This window comes from Pithys albifrons, chromosome 3 (assembly GCF_047495875.1).
Source record: "Pithys albifrons albifrons isolate INPA30051 chromosome 3, PitAlb_v1, whole genome shotgun sequence".
Taxonomy (NCBI): domain Eukaryota; kingdom Metazoa; phylum Chordata; class Aves; order Passeriformes; family Thamnophilidae; genus Pithys; species Pithys albifrons.
This window is the reverse complement of record NC_092460.1, coordinates 98219210-98245103: the sequence shown is the minus strand read 5'-3', so window position 1 is coordinate 98245103 and position 25894 is coordinate 98219210. Positions and strand designations below refer to the sequence as shown.

At 46.0% G+C, this 25894-nt stretch overlaps 1 protein-coding gene across 2 annotated transcripts in view; it reads left to right on the top strand.

Moving 5' to 3' along the window:
* Positions 1–639: 639 nt before the first annotated feature.
* The window catches only part of LOC139670704 (store-operated calcium entry regulator STIMATE-like), a 32720-nt gene continuing 7465 nt past the window's right edge, over positions 640–25894 (top strand). For both annotated transcript variants that reach the window (XM_071552856.1, XM_071552857.1), the window contains exons 1-6: positions 640–823; positions 12176–12224; positions 13159–13254; positions 14909–15030; positions 24623–24735; positions 25766–25849. In XM_071552856.1, coding sequence (XP_071408957.1) covers positions 715–823; positions 12176–12224; positions 13159–13254; positions 14909–15030; positions 24623–24735; positions 25766–25849 — 573 coding nt within the window. In that variant the 5' untranslated portion in view covers positions 640–714. The remainder of the gene's footprint in view (positions 824–12175; positions 12225–13158; positions 13255–14908; positions 15031–24622; positions 24736–25765; positions 25850–25894) is intronic.

Genomic DNA, 25894 nt, shown 5'->3' with positions numbered 1-25894 from the left:
TGCCCCCATCCCCACTGTTATCTCAATGCTCATCACCATCCCCACCCTGCTCCCATATCTATTTCCGTCCCCATCTTCATCTGTCCCATCCCCATCTCCAATCCCTTCCACATCCCCATCTCCTTGCCTGTCTCTGTGTCCATCTCTGCCCCCATTGCATTCCCACCTCCAACCCCTTTCACATCCCCATCACCGTTTCCATTCCCATCTCCTATCCTCATCTCTGCATTCCTGTCCCCACTGCATCCCCATCTCCAATCCCTTCCACATCCCTATCCCTATCTGCATTCTCATTCCTGTCTCCATCTCCATCCCCATTTCCATCTCCATCCCCATCCCTATCTCTATCTCCATCTGCATCCTCATCCTCGACCCCATCCCTGTCTCATCTGTCTCCACTGCATCCCGATCTCCAATTCCTTTCACGTCCCCCATCCTTATCGCCATCTTGATGCCCGTTCCCGTCTCCATCAGCATCCCCCACCCCGTCTCCATCCTCATCCTCGTCCTCGTCTCCAACTCCGTCCCCATCCCGATCCCAATCCCCATCCCTGTTCCCCTCCTCGTCTCCGCCCCGCGCGGGGCGGGCCGGGGGGCGGGGGCGGTTCGGGGCCGCCTTTGTACGCGGCGGGGCCGGGCCGGGATAGTTCCGCTCAGCCGCGCTCCATCCCGTCCCGCACCATCGTATCCCATCCCGTTCCAGCCCGCAGTGCCATGGCCGCCCCCCGCCCGGCGCACGGCTGCGGCAGCGGCGCTCTGCTGGGGCGCTTCGGGGTGCTGCTGCAGGCGCTGCTGGCTCTCTGTGCCTTCAGCACCCTCATGCGTGAGTACCGGGGGGCTCGGGGACATCCCCTGCCCGCGGGGGTTGGGGGGACCCGCGGTACTTCGGCGTTGCTCGGGGGCTGGGTGCCCGTTCACTTTAAAACACCCAAGTTTCGCGGTAACTCCCCGTGGGATTCCGGGTGGATGCTCCCGAGCCGGCAGTTGCAGCGCCAGATGCTCCTTCTTAAAACTCCCGTTCCCAGCCCTAATCTGATGGTAATGAAGCCCCGCGAACGCGCGGCGATAATCTCTTTAAATTGGCTGCGCTTGTGCGAGCCATTGCTCAGTCACTTAGAAAATTTTAATGAAGGATAAAAACTCTTGGTGTGACCCCGTGAGTTCCCGGGGAGGGGCTGACAAAAACGGGGCGGGTGCCCGATCGGACGCTGCTTGGGGAGAGGTGATTTAATTGTCTTGTGATGCTGTTTTGTTTAATTTTGCTTCGGTTGCGAAGTTTTAGGGCTTGAAAGGCTGGGGATGGAGGTTACGGAGAGAACGAGTTTTGCTGGTTACCGCGAAGGGGTGGTAGTGAGAGGAAACAGCGGAGGAGTGAGAAAAATCACGCAGGTTGTGATTTCCAGGGGCAGAGGGAACGGCCTCAAGTTGCACTAGAGAAGACTTCAGTTAGATATTAGGTAGAGCTTCTTCTCTGAAGGGGGAATTGGAACAGGCTGCCCAGGGTAGTGGTAGAGTCACCGTCCCTACGGGAATTTAAAGGACATGTAGATGTGGCACTCTAGGGATGTGGTGTACCGGTGGCTTTAGCAATGCTGGGTTAATGATTGGACTCGATGATCTTGCAGGTCTTTTCCAACCTGAATGATTCTGTGACCCTATGAAAAGTTGGGGAATAGTAGTGCTGAAAGAGCTGAGAAAATTTACTGTTGTTTTATGCTGCAGCTGCTTTTTGATCAGAGCTTTGTGTTGTGTTGCTACTTTTTAGGGTTAAGTGGTTTAACACAAGTTGAAAAACACGCCAGAACTCGATCTGTTTTTCTTGTTTAAAAGCCTGTGGTGACAGGGAACTGAAACTTTCAAGTTTTCTCGCTAAGTAGCTGCAGATTTTGAAGTTCTCTTGTGCCTCTGCATTCTGGAAACTACTTTCAAAGGCTCCAGCGCTGCGGTTAACGCCAGGCTGCCAGAGAAAACTGCAACAAGTTCTTCCTAGCGATAACTGATACCCTTTTCCAGCTGGAGCAGCCCAGTTGTAACGTGTCACTGCTTGTGTTTCTCCAAATATTGACAGTAAGAATAGATAAATATCTCTTTCTGTTCCTGTTCCGCTTGGTGATATGTGCATGTGGGTTAATTGTCCCACAAACTCCATGAGGTGTCTCATAAAATCAAGGACATGGGTAAATCATGTCAAAATACCTCTGTATGTGAGGCTGCATAACCCCTACTCGCAAATCATCAACCCTGGGCTCACTCTGTCTTCCCTCTGGTACAAGGGCTAATATTTCCTTGAAGATTAACAGCCTCTTGGTTAATGAGGAGAAAATGAAAGCTGATCCTGCGGTTTTGTTGTGAATCAGCCCAGTGATTAAGGCTGTGAAGGAACTGGCTGGGACCCCAAAAGCAGATGTGTTTACAGCCCTGGGATCCCAACCACAGCACCTCCTCTGGCTGCAGCTGGGCTGGTGGTCCCTAATCCACCCCAGCTGCGTCTTATCTGTACCCCTGTCACACGCTCCCAGCTGGAGGCTTGGATCTTCTCTTGAGCTGTTTCTGGGCTGACTCCTGATCCACAATGGTTGTAGTGGGCTTACCAATGGCTTAATGTTGGGCAACAACTTGCAGCTTTGGGGCTATTTCCACAGCCTGTTCAGTTGGCAGCCTCTTGGGAAGGAGAAGGCTCCAGGATCTGGGAGGTTTGGGAGTCTCTTGAGCTGATTAAAAAGGTTCTTGGGAACCTTAATTGCATCTTCACTGCATCCAGCCCAGCATCAGGTCAGGCAATCCCAGCTGAATGACTACATCATTTAGAACTTGGGATGCTGCTGTCACTGGAGTCAGCCCTTCTTTGGTGATACTTCTTTCAGTAGTGTGACATTCCTGGGTGTCTTTGTTGTGTTTATGACTGATTTTTTTTGCTGGGATGTTTCAGGCCAGTGTGCTCAGAGTTACAGGTCAATGAGTGAAAACAAGGTCAGTGAGAGTGGGAGGGCATTGAACAGGTTGCCCAGGAAGCTGTGGCTCCCCCATCCCTGGAAGTGTTCAAGGCCAGGTAGGACAGGGCTTGGAGCAACCTGAACTAATGGAAAGTGTGCCTGCCCATGGTAGGAGGTTTGGAATTAGATGGTTTTTGAGGTCCCTTCCAGTCCAAACCATGCTATGAAATTCATGTTCAAACCCAAGACAATGATTTTTCCATTCCTTCTGCTTTAAAGCAGCAGCTTGTCTATAGGAGCACTTGAATTTGAATAAATAAGACTTCCAAATTGTGCATACTATTCAGAGCACTTGAAAACATCTAGAGGAACTCAGACTAAAAGTATTGTGGGTCTCAAGCATGGCCATTAAAGGAAGGATAAATTTATGTTTTTGTCAGAAGAGTTTGTGCCCTTGAATTTGTGTTTCTTGGAGCTGTGGAAAGATCTTTCTCCTGCCAACCTGATAGGAAAACCTCACAGAGGAGGAAATTAGACTTGAGCAATTGAATGAGTGAGGTGGTTGCTCCCCATTACAGTGGGATATGTGAAATGGGTCCTTTGTGTGGTGAAAACAGGATCCAGAAGTAGATTGTAGGGAGCCAGGAAAGCAGTTTGGTGGAATTATACCAGTCTGTCAACTATCAAAGGCAGTAGTGATGACAGTTCATTTCAGCCTACAAACACTCTCCTGTTTTTCCAGCAAGAAAGTCTTTAAGGTTGTAGTCAAGCCTAATTCCAGTACGGTCCAGGGCTTGTTCTGTTTGCAGCCTTGCCCTGTTTGGTAATGAAATGGCAATGAGGTGCTATCCTTGTCACCTGCCTGGGGTGGCTCTGGAGGCCCTTTGGCTGTAAGGACACTTGCTGGGAGACCTGAGACACCCTTGAAAGCAGAGGCAGTGAGGCTTAGCAGCTGCATGTGTGTGGCAATCCAAAATCCTGTGCAAGAGCTTCCCCTTGGGGAGGTCATGACATGGAGGAGTGTGGATAATTGTGCAATCCCATCTGAAGTAGTTTGTAATGCTTTGCCTTGAGCATCACTGAGCTGAGTGGAGAAAGTGTGTTGCAGTTATCTCAGCTGCAGAGAGTGTGTGATTTTTTGAGGGCTGAGTTCCTGCAGTTGCTGCTATTTGTTTAAACTTCAGGAAGGGGCTGTACACTAACAAAAGTTGTCCAGGTTTGCCCATGAGACAGCAAAAAACTTTGAAGTGAGGGAAGATATTCTGTACAATTTAGAGCCCTTTTTGTGAATTAACTGGAGTGCACAAGAAACAGATTTGGGGTGTTGAAGAATCTTTTGTCTCCATTGTGAATGGAAAAAGTTTTCCTTGGAGCTGGTATACTTATTTTCTATCCCACCACAAGCAGTGTGGAGGACATGTAAGAACATTTATTTTTCTTCTAACTTTCTCTCTTCCTGAAAGTCTCTTGGCAACCCTCTGAGCTCCACAATGAGGTTTAGTAGCACTTGTGCTGTAGATGTGAAAATAGACTTAGCTCTTGGACAGTGTTCATGCTGCCAGGCAAGGGGAGTTGCTCTGGACTGAGCTCCACAACCCACTTCAGTGAAATCAGCTTGTCTTTTTTGAAAATGTCTTGATCGTACCTCATATGACAGCAGTGTCCCTCTGTCTCCTGCTGCATGCCACTGCTGGATACACTTTTCCAGCACATCTTGCCTTGAGTTGTTGGCAGTAGGGACCTTTGTGCTGACACCCCAGGGTAGGACTTGTTGATGGGGATGCTCTGTTAGACACTGGAGTGGTGTTCTATACACTGGGCCCAGTAGCTTGACCTGAAACAGTACCACAGAATAGGAGTATGCCAGACTGACTGTAAAAGTAGTTCTGTGGTAGAAAACAGTTTTTAAAGAACATCAGAAGTATCCCCTTGCTCTGTGGTCTGTGTTTTCCTGGTCCCCATGGACTTACCAGCTGGACTTTGAGTGTGTTTTTCTCCTGGATGGTGGGCAATTGGTTAGTGAAAAGGGGAAACAGCATCCTTGTGTATGGAAGTGTCAGAACTTTGAGGGGGACTGGTGGAAGCTGTGGTACTCACTTCCACAGGATAAATCAGTCTTAACCCACCTTTTGTGACTTTCTAGTAGACCCTGTAGTGATAGGAAAGGGGTAATGGTTTTAAATTGAAAGAGGATAGATTTAGATTAAATATAATAAGAATTTTTTTCAAGTAAGGCTGCTGAAACACAGAAACAGGTTGCCCAGTGAGGTGGTGGATGCTTCATCCCTGGAAACAATGGAAGTCAGGTTGGATGGGGCTCTGAGGAACCTGATCCATTGGAAAGTGTATCTGCCCCATGTTAGGGGGCTTGGACTAGATGACCTTTAAAGGACTCTTCCAACCCAAAGCATTCTATGATACTACCCCAGTGTTAAGTTTAGGCTTGTTGCTGTACAAAGTTTGAATTACTGCACTCTTTTTGTCCTTCAAAAGTATTCTGTGTGCTTTCTGGTTTGTGTTTTGATTTTACACTGAAAATATAACGGTGGGTGGAAGTGCGAGTCCATGTCAGGAAAGAGAAGAAATAACTGATAGAGCACTTGATCTGTCCAGACTTCCATTCTGTTTTGAAATAAATCTGCTCTGGGCACAAGAGCACTACAGGGTTACCGTGCCCAAGACTGGCTCTGCTGACTTTGCTTCCTCTCACAAAAATGTGTAACTATATGTGATTTTTTTTTTGTTTAAATTCCAACTTGGCCCCTGTACGTGCTTTCCCCTCTCGAGAATAACAAAGCCACAGAGGTTAACTGTGTCTCTGGCACTGAGAAGCACTGGGCTTTGCTGCCTGGAGTAGCCAATTTACATGTAGGTTTGTGGGTTAAGCACCAAGCTGCATATGGCAGTACTCTCAGTACATGTTTATTCTGCTTCAGTACCTCTGAAAACTTGCTAGGCTTGAAAACACGTGTTGTGCTTTGTAGGCTGGAAGGTCTGTGCAGCCCTCAATGTGCTTCATTAAGCTGCACACAGCCTTCCACAAAGCTTTTGAATTTCAGCTGAAGATTATGCTGACCCCTTGTTTGCTGTCACCTTTTGAACAGCTAAACCCTGTGGCTGGGCAGGGACTGGGAGGTTCTTGGTTTCTGAAGGAACAAGTGGGTTGGGTGAGCTGAGAAATGAGCTGGCAAAGTAGAGCTGTGTGAGAAGTTCTCTCTAATCCATGGGCAGTGGAGCACCTTGCTGAGCTGGTTCTGCAACACGTGGTGAGCAGCTGATGTAGGTGACTTAACTTACAACAAACTTTACAGGGAAACTAGTCCTCTGTAACTAAGAGGTGGACTAAGTAAAGCTTTAAGGAGTCTGTTAAATTTCCAGCTGTTTTTTTAACAGCATTTATCAGAAGACTCTATGTCAGATAGATTTTAATTATTAAAGTTGGAGTTGGATAAGATGCTACCTTGAGTGTTAAAAGAGGGTTGAAATGAGGTCCCTTCCAACCCCAAACCATCTGCGATTCTGCAATAACTACTTGTCCAGTTCCATCACTTCATTCTTCAGGTGTTGTTCTCTTAATAATCTTGGATCTTCTGGTCTTAACTCTATTCTTTCCTTATCTAAACTCCATTTTGTAAGGGACTGACTTGACATATAGAGATGCTGTGTATGGGGAGAGTCGCTACTGCCTGTCCCTGGGCATTCTACATTTGAGTTGGACCAGATCCCCAATCCAGATCACCTATAAAATCTACTGTGTCATCAAATAATATGCTCTGTTCTCATTGTGCAAAGCATGAGAAATGTTTGTTACCACACAGCTTCAGGTTGTGACCACCTGGCACTTGGTTGTAACGACAGCTCTAAAAATCTGCATAGAAATAAGTGACAAAAGGTAGAATTGAAAACTGAGAACCATGCCAAAGTATTCTGTGGGCCTTCATTTGGGCAGCTGGAGTCTCCAGAAGGATGAATATTCTAGCTTGGGCTTCTGAGTAACCTGGTGTAAAGTGTCCCTCTTCAGGGTAGTTGGGTTGGAACTAGGTGGTCTTTAAGGTCCCTTTCAACCCAAACCATTCTATGAACATAACCTCCATTTCTGTTCTTTCCTTAAGGTGTTCCCTCTTTGCTGCAGGTGCTTATGTTCTTCTAGCACTGGTACAAGGGTATTTGGGAGGGAATGCCTGAATACATCCTCTGGGCTGCACTAGGTGTAAATCAGTAGCAGTCTGTCTCATTAAACCACTGACAGGTGTTTTAAGGAGGCAAAACAGGACTATTGCTGCCCCTGAACTGATGGGGAGGTTATAGCCAGGTGGGGGTTGGTCTCTTCCCCCAGGCTGTCAGCAATGGGACAAGGGGACACAGGCTCAAGCTCTGCCAGGGGAAATTGGAGATCAGAAAAAAATTCTTTACAGAGAGAGTAATCAGGCATTGGAATGGCCTGACCAAAAAAGTGGTGGATTCCCCATCCCTGGAGGTTTTTAAACTGAGATTGGACGTGGCACTGAGTGCCATGATCTGGTAGAGGGACTGGAGTTGGACCAAGGGTTGGACTTGATGATCTCAGAGGTCTTTTCCAGCCCAATTGATTCTGTGATTTTATGTCTCACACTTATCTGGCCAGCAGCACATTGGCTGCTCTCAGCAAACAGTGGCTGCTGCTTCCTGCCATTGTGTCTTGGGTCAAGCTGTCTGCAGAGCTGCAGTCTCAGCCTAAGAATAGTGCAGACCCCTGGGTTTTGGCTCTGTATCCTACATGTTGGCTTCTTTCCTGCCTGGGGTTGGAAAAAGCCTGGGAAAGGGTGTGTCCTGCAAAACCGGTTGAAATGTGTTATTTATAGGCAGTACAGTCTCCAATAACATGGAGGTTGGTCAGGGGAAGAGCTTCTGTTTCCTCCTTGGTACAGTAGCTCTGAGTCCTCTTCTGCACAGGCCAGAAATAAAGTTCTGACCCTCTTGCTGGTGGGATGTGGCCTTGGAAAAGGGCTTTACAGCAGGCAATTCAGCTGGTCCCTTTTGTAAAAGCAGGTGACAGCATCATCAACTCTGGGTGTTTCAGCCTTTATTTTTGGTGACTTTTACAATTTAAGTCTCTTAATGCTCCTAATAGTGCTTCTTATATCAAGTTCACTTTCAGTATTGGTCCCCTGGGGCTGCTGCTGAGCAGTTTTGGGTCAGGTTTGCATCCCTGTAAATCAAATCCCAAAAGCTTGGTCTGTTGAGTCAACATCTCATTTCCAAACCTCAACTTTTGAATCCTGTGGTTGATTGCAGTAAAGATTTACCAAGGAAGTGGTCTGACTCTCAGCCAAGCGTGTCTAACCATGTCCTAAGGAAATAAGTATTCCCCTGTAATTTTGTAGAAACCTGGCTTGGTAGCCTGTTTTGCTGATCAGCAACTGGTTGATGCTGCTGCTAATTCTGCCTAAATTAAGGGGTTTATTTCCAAGAGGAATAAAAGGCACCTGTGCTAATGCACAAACCAGCAGCAGATCTGCCTGAATGCAGTGTGGGGTCAGTGGGGGATGCAGGGATGATGCCACACCATGGGTGGGGTGAGGAACAGCATGAGGAAATTGGGTGGTTGCTGCTTTTGTCTTAGTTATAACTGGAGACTTTATTTTTAAAACCAGAAGTAGACTGTGGGACACTGATTACTGCAAGCTCAGGTAACTTCAGGGTAGTTACAGGTGTCTAGGGCAGGCAAAGCTTTCTGTCACCTTTCTATTCCATCCAAAGAGCACTGTATTACCGTGGAAAAAAGAGTGAGAACAGATGTCATTGAGGTTTTATCTTCTACTTTTCTGACTATTTACGGATTTATATTGAAAGGCTCCTCCCAAATTTTTTTTTTAAACAGTTCACAGGTTCTTACTCAGATGTCAGCTACCACCCAGCCTGGTGGTTCTGGGGGAATTTCAAGCTTGTATGATCTTTATTGTCCTTGACTGAAGAGGAAGGGCTGGGAAGTGTTCTGTTTCCTGCCCTGCCTTTTTTCAGCCATGGGCAGGGTATGTCTGTCAAATTGTCACTCGTCTTGCTTCCCTTTTGGTTCAACTTCACAGCTTTTTGTCTGCAAGTAGGGGTGGAGTGGTAACTTGTGAGGACAGACCCTCAAGAAGGCAGGCTGTCATCTTGGTGGTGCTTTGCTCCTGTTGGATAGGATACACTTAGGTCTACTTCTCCTAACTTGTACAGAAATTTGGAATCATACAATGGTTTAGGTTGGAAGAGACCTTAAGGATCATCCAGTTCCAACCCCCTACCATGGGCAGGGACACCTTCCCACACCAAGTTGCTTCAAGCCCCATCCAACCTGGCATTGAACACTTCCAAGGATGGGGCATCCTCACTTGCTTCTCTGGGCAATTTATTCCAGTGTCTGATCTCCCTCATAATGAAGAATTTCTTCCCAACATGTGCAGTAATGTTGCCTCTTTGTACAAGCCAGCTGACTTTGCACATGGACAAGCTGAGAAGAGAAACAGAGTTAAAATAATCTATGCTGTTGCTGGGAGCACTGTTGGAAGACAAATTCCTCTTGTCTATTCTTCCCATTTTCAATCTAATTAGGTGGAGGTTCTCTCCCATCTTGTGCAGCTCTATGTGCACAAAACTGAATTTTAATTGGTTTTAAGTGTTTTAAAAATTTTAGTTGGTTGTGAGTACTAGAATTTAAATATCACACATTTCTTGTTTGCTGGATGCAGGCACAACTTTTCTTAGATCAATCCACCCTTAAGGTTTATTTCATCTGAGGCATGGTAGCAAACCCATGCCTACAGCTGGTGGAAAACTGTATTGGCCCCTGTAAGTGGAAACATGTTTTGAGAAGAGCAAAGGAGACTTCAGCCTTTCTCCAGTGTCATTCAGCTGAGCCTGTGGCTGTGCCTGCCACGGCTTGATCCCCTTGCAGGCCTTGGAAGAGGAGAGGGATGTTTTCCGGTCACTGTTCAGCCTGTTGCTTCAGAACCCTTCTGTGCTCCCTCATAGAGGACTCAATCATCTCCTTGAGTTTTCTAGGACCTGATGCTGCTTTAGTGTGGATTTAACATCACCCCTAATCCCTGGGTCGCAGCTACCAAATGACTCTGCTCCCTGTTAAGCTTTGGTAATCTTGGCTGGATTTCTGGTTTAATTTGGAGACAGCCTGCTGCACTCTGCACAGCAAATGCCCTATTAAGCAGTTAATTATTTCTCTATAATACCAGCTTTTATCTTTAATACAACAGTTTTACTGTCTCTGATAATTACAGAGTCTCAGATAACTCTCTTAAATCTAATGAGGCATGACAAGCTGTGTTCAACAAGGCAGCACACCATTAACTTCTTACCTCTTACTTGTCATCTTATCACACTGAATTACTGTATTTCTAGCCTGAGTGGCTGTGGATACATAACATGTCACTTCTCATTACGAAAATAATGAAGATCATCCCTGGTGCTCTCGTGGTCAGGTTAGTGGCCAGCTGGGTTGCCTGGTGGCCTGAAGACCCTTCTAACACCTGCAGCATCATGGTCTTTGCCTGGTGAGCTGAGGTTTGGTTTAAATACTTCAGGCCACTCAAAGAGCTTGGTTGATCCACTGGTCTCATGCTTGTGGGTCAGTGAAATGCGAGTGGCCCTTTGAAGGGCATCAGAGATGACAGACCTTGCCTATGCTGATGGCAGTCATTGCTGCAGTGATATCTTGTGGTAGGATTCAGCTGGATGAGGGAAAGCAGGCCTTTTTTCCTGGAAAGGGGTAGGATACAAACTCCTGCAGCAATGCCTGGTGTAACTTGACTTGTTTGATGCTTTCTTACTCATTAATGGCAATAACTGGTGCTGGTTTTCTGTGGATTTGAGTGGCACCAAAACCCCTGCATGTGCCCAACTGAAGTCCTGGGGTTAATGAGATCATAGAACCTTGGAATGGTTTGGTTTGGAAGAGACCTTAAAGATCATTTTGTTCCACCCCCACTGTCATGGGCAGGGGAACCTTCCACTAGACCAGTTTGCTCCAACCCCCATCCAGCCCGACTTCCGGGTATGGGGCACCCACAGGTTCTGTGGGCGACCTGTTCCAGTGCCTCCCTAGCCTCACAGTGAAGAACTTTGTCCTAATATCTAATCTAAACAACTCTTCTTTTAGTTTAAACAGTTCTCCATTGTCCTGTTACTATAATCTTTTCATATACTCCTCTGTCACATTGCCAGTAAAAGCAGTACAAAGCTGCACCTCTGAAATGTCAAGGCTCCTGACAGAAAAGTCCCTTCATCCTCCCAGGTGGGACCAGGAAGTCATTTCCCAGAGGAATGAGGCCAGACTGTCCCTTGAGGCAGGTGATGGGGCTGCAGCTGTCAGCCTGAGCTCTCAAATACAGCTGGAGCAGTTACCTGACCTTGTGTGTTTTCAAAGAAAGGAAGAGTTGCTTCATGTACCTCATCCAGAGCCTCTTGTTGGTTAGTGTGGCCATGTGTCTCAGACTGCTACTCTGCAGTGGTAGCCAGAGGGCATGCAAAATACATTTGATGAAGTATTGTTTTACTAATATCTGGCACAAGTTTGGACCTGTGCCAGCTCACAGAGTTTTGGGAGCTGGCACTGATGCCTTCATGCTGGAGATGTGTGAGAAGTTCTGCTTCCTCAGAGATCCTCTGGTCCTGTTAGCTGTGAGGAGGAGATGGCTTTAGTGCGCTACTGAGACTTTTGGACTGTATCATTTGACTGTCACTACTTTAACTTCAGGTTGCCTGGAAGAACTATGAGGGCTGGTAGGTAGTGATGAAACCTCCTAAGCTTCCCTTAGGTCACTTCCAATGGCACGGGAGTGCTGTTGCTGAGGGATGCCAGAAGCACACACCTATCTTCAAATACCTCTGCCATTCATCCTCCTGACCCATGGGGGCATGTCTTGCTCCTGGTCAATTTGCATTCAGGTCATAGAAAAGAATCATGGAATCATTAAGGTTGGAAAAGCCTTTCCAGATTGAGTCCATCCATTAACCCAGCACTGCCAGATCCACCACTAAACCATGTCTCTAAGGACCACATCTACATGTCTTTTGAGCACTTTCAGGTACAGTGATTCCACCACTACCCTGGGAAGGTCTTTTGGCCTTTGTTAGCTTTAGACTGGCAAATGCTGAGGGTCCTGCAGGATTTTTTGGCTGCTCTTGCACTGAGGGTTGGTGCAGACTGCACATGTGATTCAGCTCAGCCCTGCTGGTTAATGTAACCTCTCTAATTCTCTTTGCAGTAAAACGATTTAAGGAACCAAAGGCAGAGAGGCGTCCCTGGAGGATATGGTGAGATTTTTTTCATTTGAAGCTTGAAAAGTCCATATATATAATGTTGTTTTCTCTTATGCTAACAGTCTTCTAGGTCCCCTGTGTACCTTGCATGACATTTCGTTGTTAAATGAAGTGTTCTGCTACTGCTGCCCAAGGAAACCTCTATAAAGTAGCTGGTGCTCCCTAGAAGTAAAATACCCTGCCTAGTTGCTCCAGAAGAGCTTGCTTTTGCTGTAGGTGACTGAACCAAGGGTTATGGTCCTCTCCAATCTGCTGCCACATCTGCACCTGAGCTGACTCCCAAACTGGGTCAAATTTTGTTCTTAAATTTAATTAATCACTTTGGTGTCTTCTGACCCATCTCAGACATAGACCAGGCAGCAGGTTTGGCTCTCTGCTGATGTGGGGTGGCTGGGAATTGCTGGTGGCTTCAGACACCTCTACAAAGTACCTTTGTATTGCAGGATTTAGAGGCTATTCAGAGTTGGGTGTATATCAGCACATGGTCTTGGCTGGCTTGGCAGCAGGAGCTATCAGTGTGAGTGATGAAAAACTTGCAAGTCACCTCAGTTTGGTTCTGTATCTAAAATAATTTAGGAATTAAATCCAATTCTCTGTGTACAGGTGCAAAAACTGTAAGTAGCTGAACACCTTCCTTGCACCTACTGCTGGCTGGAGAGGCTGAGCTGGAGGATGAACTGCCCTTTGCTGCAGGTTAAAGCTCAGCAGCAGATCTGCAAGGCTGAGCTGCTATGAGCTAAAGTGAGATTTATTTTTTTAAGTGTTTGAAGTTGGCCAAACAGCCCTTTTACAGCATATACAACCTCTCCAGCATCAGGAATGCATGCTGGAGGAAGACAGATCCATGTGGGCCCTTCACTTGGGTGACTACTCTGCTGCTGAGGTTTCTGCTCCAGGGCAGAAATCTTGCCTTTTTTTTTCTCTCCAGGTTTTATGATACCTCCAAGCAAGCAATAGGTGCCCTCTTCATCCACTTTGCCAATGTTTTTCTGTCAGATCTCACTGAAGAGGACCCTTGCTCTCTGTAAGTACACAGTCACTTGCATTCATGCCCTACACCTGTTAAAGGAAGAAGCATGTTGGGAAGGATCATACAGGGTGGACAGGCTGCTGAGCTCATTTTTTGGGGTCTGGATGGTCTTTTTGCAGTCTGTTAGTCCTGCTTGGAGGATTTCTAAGGCAGACTTCAGACTTAATGTAGAAGTATCACCTTTACTTCAGCCACTTTGTAGCTACAAATTTAATTTCAAAATTAACCTCATCTCATTTTGAGAAACTACTCTGGGCTTTAAAATGCTGCTGAAAACCTTCTGGTCTGTTTCCTTTTTATATATTAAAGTGCTGCACCTTGATATGTTTCTTTAAGCAAATGCAAGCTTGGCTTGGGCTATGTATAACCTCCAAAATGATGTATTGTTTTTTTTAAACAGACACTGTTTTAAAAGAAACCCTTTCATGCCTATGCTGTGCCCTTTAGGTGTGTTGTTTATTTTTAATTTGAGGTTTATGTTTCCCTGTACTGCCTGACTTGTCATCCTCAACCAGGCAGCTTAAAAGCCTCCAGCCCTGTCCCTGGGCTTTGAGGCTCGTACACTGAGTCCTGCCCAGAATAAACCACCAGAGCCTCATGTTTGTATTGAATGCTCTGATTTCAGCAGCTGGAAACTGTAAAAAGCTGGTTTGTCTTTGCATGTAGAAAAACTTAATGTTATGCTTTCAAAGTGGATATCAAAAGCAGATTGTTGTTTTCAGTTTCTTGCTTCAGAGTCACTATGGAGTTCTGGAAAAGGAAATGTTAATTCCTGTAGCTCTGTGCTTGGCATTTTCTTCATGCTGTAGAAATCTGGCAGAAAATATTGCATTAATGAAAAACTGCACAAAAAGCAATAGTTTGAGATTAGGTGGATTTTTTTTCCTCTGATGCTTATTAAAATACCAAGCCTGGGATTAGAGCTTGGACTCTGCAATCCCCAGATGGTCCTTGGGGGTCTCCTGCCTCAGGTGTTCTGTCCAGTGGCACTTAAACAAAGCTGCAAAAAAACCTGTCAAGCTCAAATCTCCTGGTAGGGATGGGTTCAGCTCCTGGATCTGCAGTGGGGACCCTGAACTCAAGGCTTTTGGGGACCTCAGGGTGGCTGCTGCTGAGCCAGAGTTCATCACCTCTCCCAAGACCTTTCTCTGTCTGTGTCTCTGCTTGTAGGAGGCTCTTGCAGCTGCTCAATGAAATGTACTTTTTGCCAATTTGTAGAGCAGCTGTGGTGTCCACAAATCTTCTTGCCATTTTCTTGTATGAAATTGCAGAACAGTTTGGCTTTGTTTCCCCTGAAACTTGGGATTTTGTCCTAATAAGAAAAAAAGATGCTGCAAATGGAGAGCTGCCCTTTTTGGGGGTAACTTTTAAGGATGTCTAGCCCAGGAAATATTTAATGCTGTATGAATAAATGAGCAATGCCAGAGAGTTGATGGAGCCTGTTCCCTGCTCTCCTGAACAAGCTTTTAAGCTAAGAAGTTGCTGGTAAGGCTATAGAAGAATTCAGTAAAGGAGAAGGGAAGTGAGCTTGGACAGTTAAGTGCAGTTATTTAAAGTCTTGGGGTTTTTTATTGATTCCCATATTGAAATGAAAAATTTTGAATAAGATAAGAACAGAGCTGAAACCTAAATTTTCTTCTGCTTTTAGCTACCTTATTAATTTCATCCTTGATGCCACCTTGGGGATGCTGCTGATCTGGTTGGGTGTGAAAGTTGTCTCCTGGATCGTGCACCACAAGAAATACACGTACCTGGTCTTCGGGGAGTATGGTAGGTGTCAACTGCTCTACACAAAGGTGGCTGGTGTGACCCCAGCTGGGAGTGGGGAGAAGAAAATGGCAAAATCTGGGGGGCTAAAACATGTGAGCCTTTTGATATCCCTTGTCTAAGGAGCTCCCTGAGTGTGGTGTTAAATGCTGGGACATCACTAGTTTGTGGGTAACTCTTGCCTTGCTGTGCATGCTCGGGTGTAACAGGTTGGGGATGAAAGGCTGAATGTGTTCTTGGGTGGATAATATTATCCAGCATATCCACTGGACATGCATATGATAAATTGAGGTGTTTGGCAGTGATGACTTTTGTGGGATGCTTTCTTGGCTTTTTCCCCAGGTTCTCTGTTCAAAACATGGAGTTGTCCTTGAATGTCCCTTGAGCTGTAGTAGGCACCAGCCAGGCACAGTGTAGCCCCAAAACTGAGTACTCAAATCTGGCCTCTCTTTAAATTCCTACCTTGAGATGGAGAAAAAGTATCAGAAAAGCTCCTCTCAGTCACCCCACTAGAGGGTAGCAGTTCCCTTCTGAAGGAGCAGAGCCAGCTTCCAGGAAGGCAGAGCTTCTCTGGCTTCAGGAAAGGGAAAAATGAACCCTTTGCCTATTTTACATTGCATTTAATATACAGATGAATTCAGTCTTACTTGAGAAAATACATCTTGTTCAAACAAATTGCATTCTCGCCTTTAAAACCTAAATCAGGGAATCTGTTATGAAGTTATTCTTGTTCTTTGTATTTTTAGTAGCCAGTCTGTTAACTGAGATGGTGAAACTTGGACTGAACTAGGATGAGTTTGGAGGCCCCACTGATTTGTGAACTTACTCAGGCTCACAGTCAGCATGTGTAAATGGATCAGAGTGTAAGTGGGATGGCTGGGTTTGTGAGAAAGCAGAAGCAGCTACAGACTGGGAGTGAGATGGCAACAGATGGGTTGAAATGGTGGGATGTGGCAGGACTGGCATTCCTCAAATCTGAGAGTGGCTTTAAAAGCTTTATTATCTCCTGTGCAGGTTCAGCATCCTGACAGCAGCCATTTGGTGGGGTCTACCTTTTTTGATGTTTCTCAGTGGCTTCTCCTTTATAGTAGAGCCCTGAAGTCACACAGATGAGGTAGCAGAAGATTTCAGATATTCTTGGTTCAGGGACTGGCATTTTCCCACTTTTGAGCAACAAGGGATGGAAATCCAACCACAGCCATCCCAGGGTACAGCTTCAGCTGCACGTGCCACGTCTACAGTTGAGCAGAAGGAAGGAAACATTAGAAGTGTATTGGCAGAGCAGTGATGAACTTCTGTTGAGCTATAGCTGGCCCCTCACTAGGACTGGCTTAGACTACAGAAACCACTCACTCCTCTGAGAAAATCTTGCTTTCATTAGTAAGAAATAAGTTTCTGCTGTTGCTTGAATTTGGGTTTTGAATTGGGGATTAAATGTCTCATCCACCAAGTACAGTTTCTGATGCAGGTCTCTGGCCAGAGTGATCACAATGGAAAAGTTAGGTAGGAGCCAAGAGGCATGTCCAGAGCAATCCTGTTGCAGGGCTGGGGAAGGAAAACACTGCTATTCTCATCTCGGGTGTTAAGTAACTTCGAAAACAGTTTGGAAGATGCTTGTAAACTTTGTACAGTTTGATACAGGCTCCAGGAATATGATTCATTTTTTGGGCTAATTGCTTTACCAGACTTGATGTTGATTCCTTCAGTTCTCCTGAGGAGTAAAAGTATTTCTTGCAGTCATGCAAGGGAGGAAGGGAAGAAAGCACCAAATACATGTTGCAAACAGCAGTCAGTGCCATTTCTCCAACTATCAGGAGAGGATGGTTGTGTCTTTGTTCAGTACAGCCAGGACCCATCTTCCTGCATCAGCTTTGAGCAAAAAAAAACCCCAAAACTCTGTTGCAGCTCTGTCCTTCCAGCTTGTGGTTGCATCCCTGCAACTGATGCAAATCACTGCAGATCCCCTTTGGTTTGGGCTCCAGCAGTCCCTCCTGCCCTGTGGTTGGTACATCTGCCTCCACAGCCCCAAGTGGTTCTGTGACTGCAATAGCTGTGCTAGTGGAGAAGCAAAGAAAAGGGAAGGGAAAGCACCTAAATCTGTGTTGCTGTTTTAAGGGTCCAGCTGCCCAGAACTGTTTAGAAAAATCAATTACTTCCATATTTCCAAAAACCCAGCAACATTCATTCTGAGATCAACCTCGTGGCCAGACACTGCTGCAGCCAGGAATGACCTGTTTTATAGCTAGTGGACAGCCAAAGGCTCCTGTGTGCTTATATTCCTCTATCTTTGCCCAGAAGCTCTTGGTTACTCTTTGAACTGCCTCTGAGCACAGGAAACTGCATTTTACAAGGTGCTGTCTCTTCTAAGGTTGCTTGGCTTCTAAGACCAAAGATTGGAGAGGTCTATTCTTGGTGCGAGTAAGGTTTGGGAAATGATGGTTGCCTTGCATGTAGTCAGAGCTAACAGACTCCCATACCTGGAGGTGTTAAAGGCCAGGTTGGATGGGGCTCTGAGCAATCTGGTCAAGTGAAAAGTATCCTTGTCCGTGGCAGGGGGATTGGAACTGGATGGTGGGGATTTTTTAGGTTCTTTCCAACCCAAACCGTTCTGTGATGATTCTGTGAAACTCCACAAATGCTCTGTACAGCATTGCTGTAGCAGGTCACAGCTATAGCTGCTCTTCCTGTAGGGAACCTCTGCAAGGAGAACAAAGCAGAGCTTAAGCTTCAAAGGTTGTGGAAAGTAGATACTAAAGGTCTTGGAGGTGCTACTGGGCCTGCACAGACTGAGCAGGGAAGTGCTGGCTCTAGTCAGAGTGTACAGATCAAGCCTGGTTCAGTTTTGTGTGTCACTTCAAACTGCTCCAGCTGCCTTCTCCTTACCTCATTCCCATGGCAATGAGCAGCTCCCTAGAGGGAACTTCTGGATGGCTGCAGTGTCCTGGAGTTTTAGTTGTCTAATAACTCTCAAGCATTACCTTAGAAATGCTCCAGTTCTTCTTTTAAGTAAGCAAATGCTGTGAATTTGCATTAAGAGAGAGTTTTTGCAATGTGCAAGTAAATTTTTCTAGAGGGGCATTAAGAAATGAGAAGGGATAAAAAGAGAGTGTTCTCACTGGAAAATGCCTCTCTGGATGCCCATCTGGATGTTGACTTGTGTATGACTGTGGTTGTGGTCACTGACTATCTAAGCCTGATTCTTTGTGCTCATTCAGAGTCTAGAAATGGCAAGGCATATTGCTTGGAAGCCTTTAAAGTCTGTTTAGTGGTCTATTGAACTCTGCTGGTCAAATTTAGTTCAAGGAGAACATGCTCTGTGCCAGCTGCTGAGTTTAACTGAGGACCTGAGTAGGCTGCTTTTGGCCCTGTGGTGGTGGTGTACAAAATTTCCATAACAAATGTTCCCACATCCTAGAGCAGCCAAGGGAGCTGGCTGCTAATGCTTGAGGAAATACAGCTGAAAATAGCTCTAACCTGAGGGGCTGTCCTGTCCTCAGACTGCTTGGCCTTTCCACCCCTAAGACTGGGGGTGGGCAAGTAAGGAAAGGACTGGGGATCATCCTCAAAAGGTAGAGTGTGTGGTCAGGTCCCTTGCTCTGAGCAGAGGTGTAAAGCTTTGAGACTCCTGGATCTTGGTGACAGCAGCAGTGTCTACCCCACTGCAACAGCAGCATCTCCACAGACCAGTGATTGCACTGGTGAGACACTGCAGACTGGGGACAGATTCCAGCTGTGCACTTGCTTTTTTCCAGTTCAGCACTGCAACAGGTTGCCCAGATAAGTTGTGGATGCCCCATCCCTGCAAGTGTTCAAAGCCAGGTTGGATGGAGGTCTGAGCAGTCTGGCCTAGTGGAAGGTGTCCCTGCCCATGGAGTTCCTTCCAACCCACACCATTCTATGATTCAGTCATTTCAGTTCTGCATCTGAACTTGCCAGAGAGTGTCTGGGGTGTCCATTGGACCCATCTGGCTGCTCTGGTGCATCAGGTCCCCATCTCTAAAAGCCTGTTCTCACCCTCCAAGTGAGCACTTCATGCAATTCAAATATTTCCTGCTATTTCTTACCCTCCTCTATACTTGGCACTGATAATTAGATCCCCTGGATTTGGAGGTACCATTTGAGTATCTCTTGAGAAGTTTTGACTCACTTTTTCTATCGCCACCTTGTGATCCAGTACAACTTCCAGTGCTTTTAAATATTTGCCTTTCCCCAAAACCCCTGAACCCTCTGCCTTGGCTGCGGTGAAGCTTTTTCCTACCTGCTCCTTGTGCACACAGTCCCCAAAGGACTGTAAATAAAGCTGTCTGGCAGTAACATGTGGGCTGTGCTGACAGCTTGGTGCATTAGGCAGCTGGATTAAAACTAATCCTGTTGTGTGGTAACAACTCAAATACCTCAAGCAGTGCTGCTTTTGCTTTGCCAGCAGTTGGGCTCCCACGCACAAGGGGAACATGTGAGACACGTCTGTGTGAGGTTCCTGCTGGCACCAGTGGTCCTTGGGCTGCTCCAAGGAAGTTTTGCTGATGGTGGGGAGCACCAGCAGTGTTCTGGAGGAGGACAATCAAAATTCAGTGTGTGCATCCTTTAGGATGAAGGTGGAGGAGGATATTAATTTCTGTTAGGGTGGAGATGGCTGTAAGAAGGTTTAGGAAAGCTAAAAGGAGAGGCTTGTGATAGACTAAGTGTGTAGAGCTGAGATGTCCTGGGTTACCTTCCAGCTGGGACCAGGAACAAGAAAATAGAAGGGTTCATAGGTGTGATGTGGAGCCTGCAGAGATCCTTTGGACCAGTTCTCCCCTCTCCTACAACGAAAAGGAGGCTCTGAAGGCAGTGAAGAGGAGGACATCTATTTTAATTTTTTCTTTTTTTTAACCTCCAGGTTAGGTTTTGCTGGCTGGCAATGTGGTCTGACAGAAAGTCTTGTAGCCACTCTTCTAGATTGATATAGTGGAAAAACTTTTCTGTAGAAGAATCCTTTCCCATCCATGAGGCAGGGTGCTTCTGGACAACACTTGATCCATTAAAGACATCAAGTTGTATCTGAGGACGCCTCTGACCACCTTGCTCTAGGAGGCCAGCATATACATGAGGTGCATGGTTAGCTGGGATCAGGTCCAGTCTTCCAGCCTTGCTTTCTTAAGGTGGAAGAAGGAGATGTCTGTGGGCTTGTCCAGGGACACACCAAAGGCTCCCTTTTACCTGATGAGATGCCAGAAAATGTTGACTTGTGTGTTCCTGGCATCAGTCAGAGTTAGATGTCTTAGTGGAAAGTTAGACCTGGATGATGGACACCTTGAGGTGGATCAGTGGTCCTCAGATGATTCCAAACCTGCTAAGGTAAGAAGGAGACAGCTGCACTCCTTGGTGAAGAGAAAATGAGCCACTGTCATGTTACAGCTGAAGTACTTGCAGCCCTTGGGCTACTGGTTTATTTTCATCTTTGTTGTAAGTTATTTTGGCACAGAGCAGCCTGCTGTTCTTGAAGACCAAGATGAAGTAAAAATAATTTTGGAGACACCCTCTCATAAACCCTGTCAAGGAGTGTAAGTTAAGTCCTTTCTAAATCTGTCCTCCAGGATGGATTCCTGTACAGAAACATGTTACCCTGTACTCCAAAACCAAAGGTCAGAATGGAAAAGGAGAAGGAACAGTTGGACTTGGTGATCTTGGAGGTCTTTTCAAACCTAAACAATTCTTTGATTTGAGGAAGATGTTGCAAAACAGTGACAATTTTGAGCTGCTTAAGGTGATAGAGCAGATGGTCAAATCTGGCCTCTGAGTATATCTGTGGGTCTCTTTCCCTATCCTTAGACTGGACATGGAAGCAGTGCTGATGTCCCTCTAACTGTGGAGAGAATTCACAGCATTTTCTGCAGGTGATGCAGAAAAGGCCAGGGCAAGAAATAAGAATATTGTTAGCTCTGGAAGGATGGATGTGCCTTTGACAGGGTGGGATGTGGTGGGTAAGGGGTGCAGGCCTGTTTTGTTTGGTAGTGCCAGGCACTGTACCACTTGCACATGCCCAGTGAGGCTGCCCCAACTGAGGCAGACCTCTGGTCCTGGAGAATTGGGGTTCATACAGAGGGATCTTGCAGTTGCACAGGAAAAACTGTTCTTAGCAAAGGGAGAAAAAAAGATTCTCCTTTTCTGAAGGAAACCTCAAGAAAACTCACAAGTAGTTTGATGGCTTTCTTGCTAACTGAAAATAAAGGGAAAGTTCTTGGGGTGAGAGGCTGTTAACCTTAAACACAAGGGCAAGTTCATGCCTAGAGTGAGTTAAGAAGCAGTTTGTCTTTTCTGGTGTCTATCAGTCTGCTTAGGCTAAATCTACCTCAGGCTGTCCCGTGCACAGTGTGCAAACCAAAGAACCACAGTCCACTGTTGTGATGGTGAATGGCAGCATCCTTCTATCCCCAAAAGGGTGTGAGGGAGCAGCTATTTGGGAGAGAGCTCGAACTTGCTGCTGCTGTTGGGACAAGCTGAGATGACAGAGAGAAGTGTTCCACATGTGCCACTGCAGAAGAGCCGACCTGCAAAGGGTGCTGTGGCTGTTCTCTCCCACCACAGGGGACACAGCACAGCTGACAACACAGAGCAAAAGGGGGAGAGTTCAAATGTGGGAAGGACACAACGGATGTTTGTTTTCCTGGTTTGTTTGTGCTTGGAGCTCTGATGGGTGATGGCAGTGTGGGGGTTTGTGGGAGAATTGGTTGGTCTTGGGGCAAAAATGTTGACTATACCTGTGCCAAAGGCAGCCAGGCACCTGAGTCTGTCAGGTGAGGCTTTCAGGGGGATCAGAGCCTCTCTCACACCAGACTTTACCAGCTGCCTACAACACTGCTCCCATCTCCTCACAGACCACCCATTAAGCTGTTGGAGGCCAGGGAGCGGAGACGTGTGCTTTCCAAAATCCTCTGTGAACTCTGCTTGCAAGTAACCTTCCTGTCTCCCTCTTCCTACACTCCCTCTCTGTGGTTGCTTGCTGGTTTGGCTCTCTCTGCTTGCTGTCCTCATCTCTGCACCCTTGGCCTCTCAGTCCTTCCCTCTCCCCTCCTTTGCTTCCTTCTCAATCATGGTTTGAGCAATTAAAAAGTCAGGGTGTGAGGTGATCCTTTGGAGATCTCTGGCATGGAAACACTACTTGGGTTCCTCTACTTTTTGGCTGTAACTTTGCAACACGGCAGGTGTTTTGGTATATTGCTAACAAATGAAAAAATAAGGACAAATACACATGAAACCTGTTTTGCACTTGCTGGGAAGCAGATCCACATAGAGCTGGGGCTTGGTTGGATACCAGCTCTTAGTAAATCCTGGTATTTGCTGCTGGTCTCTATGGCTGGGGGTTTGCATGGAGGTGTGGATAAATAAGCCTTTGCAAACTGCTAGTGCTGTCTTCCCCTGCCACATCTCAAAAGAATTGTGCTGAGAAAAGTGGGGCAGAGCTCCCAGCCTGCTGCCATCTGAGCACATCGAGCATTGGCATCTCAGTGGCAACTCCACGGGTTCCCTTGCACAGATGGAATTCCAAATTCCGGCCTGATTATGCTGGAAACAAGTGTTGCCAAGGGTTATCTTTATTTTTAAGTGGTAAGAGGAAATGCTGCAGGTTTCCTAAGGCAGATACTGTGACTCAGTTTTGCAGACCTGAGATATTCTGAGGAGCCTGAAATGATAACCAGCTGGCAGGGCACTTGCAGGGAGCTGAGACAAGCACATGTAATAGATACGATACCATTATTGTAGTTAACAATACAAATATGCTTTTCCTTATTACTTGGTGAGTACTCCATTGGAAACATTCATATTTCATTAGCATTGATTCTTTTTGAGTGACTTACTTTAAAGCCTTTGGCAATGGAGCCCCTGTCTCTTGCTTAGGCAGTATCACATAACCAGCCCTTCACTTCATCAGCAAAATAAAATAATTTTGTTTAAGACTGAAAAGTTGTGCTTCTTGTAGTAAAAGTGGTGACATGAAACTTCTCAAATTATTGCTGGCAGCGCTGTGGATAAGACTTGGCAGGGAGCACATTGCAGGTGATGTCTTTAATGGTTTATTTGGTTTTATTTTATTACACAGAGGAGTGTGCAGGTTGCTGACTGGTCTTTGTAGAGAGGAGAGTCAGTCCTGCCATGTCTTGTCTTGGGGATTGCTGTTGGGGTTGGCTTGAATTCAGAAGGGTTTCTCAGTCTTCCATTCTGGTCAAAATGCTGCAGGACTTTGTGAGCTGCTCCTTTGAGGTTCTTATCCAGTGGAAGGGTGAAGGAAGAGTCTGGGGGACCCAACTCTATGGGCTTTTCTAGACTTGTTGATATGAAGATAAATGAAGTCTTTGTTCTTTGTGAAAGGGTAACAAGAAAAGAGGCAAAGCAAGTGGCTGATGCCCCAAGGCAGCACATGTTTCTAAGGAACAAGTTTCTAGGATGCTGAGGTTTCAAGCTTTCCCTGTATTAAGGATTTTGTTGGTCTGTGCCATGAGGAGATGAGATATTTTCCTGCTTACACAAGCAGGCCTTCCTGTCCTCTAATCCCAGTATTCAACCAGCTCAGCACCATGGGAAGGATACTGGCAATGCCCATCAGTGGCTGAAGGAGAGAGAAAAATGTGCATCTCCAAGGCTACATATTCTCTTCCCCAAGTGAAGGAGAGAATGTGTTTTATCCAAACCAAGGTACATAAAAGTTGATTCAGTTGTGTTAGAGTTACCAGGAATGGCTTTTCCATTTAGCACTTATAATACCACTGCTCTGTGGCCCTTGAGAGCCCAGGTCTGCAAGTAATGTAGTTTCTGGATAAAAACAGGGAATTTCAGGTCTTCAGGCAGATCCAGAGCTGTATCTCTCCCCTTTTATAGGAGCTTGCCTTTTAGGATACTTGTAGGACTTTTGCTCCAGTAAAACTGTTGATTTGGGAAGGACGGGAATGGGAGAGGAGATTCAAGGGAAGGTTTTTGTGGTAGTTTTCTCCTCTTGGTGGATTTCAGAGGCAGGTTGGTGGAAAGGAGGGCAGGACAGGAGACTGATAAATACTTGTATTAGCATCTTCTAGGTATGTAGGTAGGGCTTTTTGAGTCATGTGTGAAATTTGTTACTTGCTTGGCCTTCAAATTAACCAGAGATTTGCTTGTCATCTCCATTTCTGAATCAGCCCTAAAAGGAGTAGAAAAAAAGAGAATCAGCTTCTAGAATAGAAGGCCAGTGGTGGTAGTGATGTGTGTTGTGAGGGAGAGCCATCTTGCTTATAGTTAAGTTTGCAAGTCTGCTAAATTTTCTCTAATACAGATCATTTTTTTTTAACTGGAGATAGTTGGGCTTAGATCTTGGTGTATTTTGATCTTCAGTGAAGTAATGGCTTGTAGACCCAGCAGGGACACCAAACCCTTCTACCCCAGGCCTGTGCTCCTACAACTATATATAGAAAATTTCTCTACTGATTTTAAGTTTGGTATTGAGTACTTGTGTTACTGCAAGACTTGCAATATGCAAACATTTCCCTATCCCTACAGTCAGCTCAGGTATCAAGAATGAGGCAACTTTTCTGCAAGGCTGCCTCTTCCTATCCTCTGATCCAGATTTAATATGTTGTTTTTCCAGGTGACCCTCCACAAGCTGCTGCCTGGATTGGTCAGTGTATCCTCTACTTGCTGATAATGGTTTTTGAGAAGACTGTGATTAGCCTTGTCCTGCTTATCCCTGGTTGGACAAAGGTGAGCTGTATTTTTCCAGCCACAGCTGTTGTGGTTTGTTTCTCATCAGCTTCGCCTGATTCCCATTATTGTAGGCTTTTAATCTTTAGGATTTGTTGACAACCCTCTGTAATAATTAGCTATTAGTTAAGTTTTGGGAAAAATTACTTTCATAATGGTTTGGCTTTTGGTACATTCTCTTGCTAGTCAAAAGCTTGTGGAATAAGATGATGCTTTAATTTTCTTTCCTATTCTTGGAAGGATAAAGTGGGCTGGGCTGGCAGCTGAGCTACTTCAGTTCTGCCAGAGGATTTCTACACTGTCCATGTTGGTGTTTTGTGATCCTGTGCCTAAACTAAGGGGACACTTAGAGATTGATTTGGCAAGAACTCTCCGAGTAGTAACATGTTGTGCTTCTCCCCTCAGCTACCTCCATGTGGTACTTGATGCAATGGTTATTGTGTTGATCACAAGTTTCTCTTTTAAAAAAATAGTAGCCTATGGCACGTAGGTGTGATGGGTATAAAACCCAGTTCTGGGAGTCAGTGGATGACTCCAGCTTGGAGTGCACTTTCTCATAGTGCCTGGTACCTCACAGGCTGATGTGACTTGACTGAGTTGTTTACAGTAATCTGGGAGCACTTACTGTTCCTGTTTAGGGTTTGTCCTTCAAACCCAGTAGCCTCCAGTGCTTGCACTTGGACGTGAACATGTTCAGTAGCACACACTGCTGAATCCAGAGATGCTGCTGGATTCTTCTCCACAATTGTCTGTGCGGCTGGTGTCCTTACTCTGCAGCTAAGCTCAGCTCCAAGGAGCCAAGGGAAGTCCCACCAGTTGTTGTCATGCATAGCTACACTGAAAGTCTCACAGTACTTCTTTCTGTACCAAATCATGTGTTTGGCAGCTGGGCTAAGGGAATATCCCATGTAATCTTTCAAAGAGCAGCACTAAAGCAAAGGTTGCAGAGCCCTGTCTGGGAGACTGGTGGTAGAATAAGGAAGTCAATAAAATGTTCAAATAATAACTTCAAATGTTTTCTCCTCTGCAGCTTCAGCAGATCCTCCTGGGTTATATCCCAAACCCCCAGCTGGAGCTTGTCCTGGTGATGCTTGTTGTGCCTTTCATAGTCAATGTAAGTGGTGCCTCTGCAAGCCCTGGATGGGCTGGTTTGGAAATC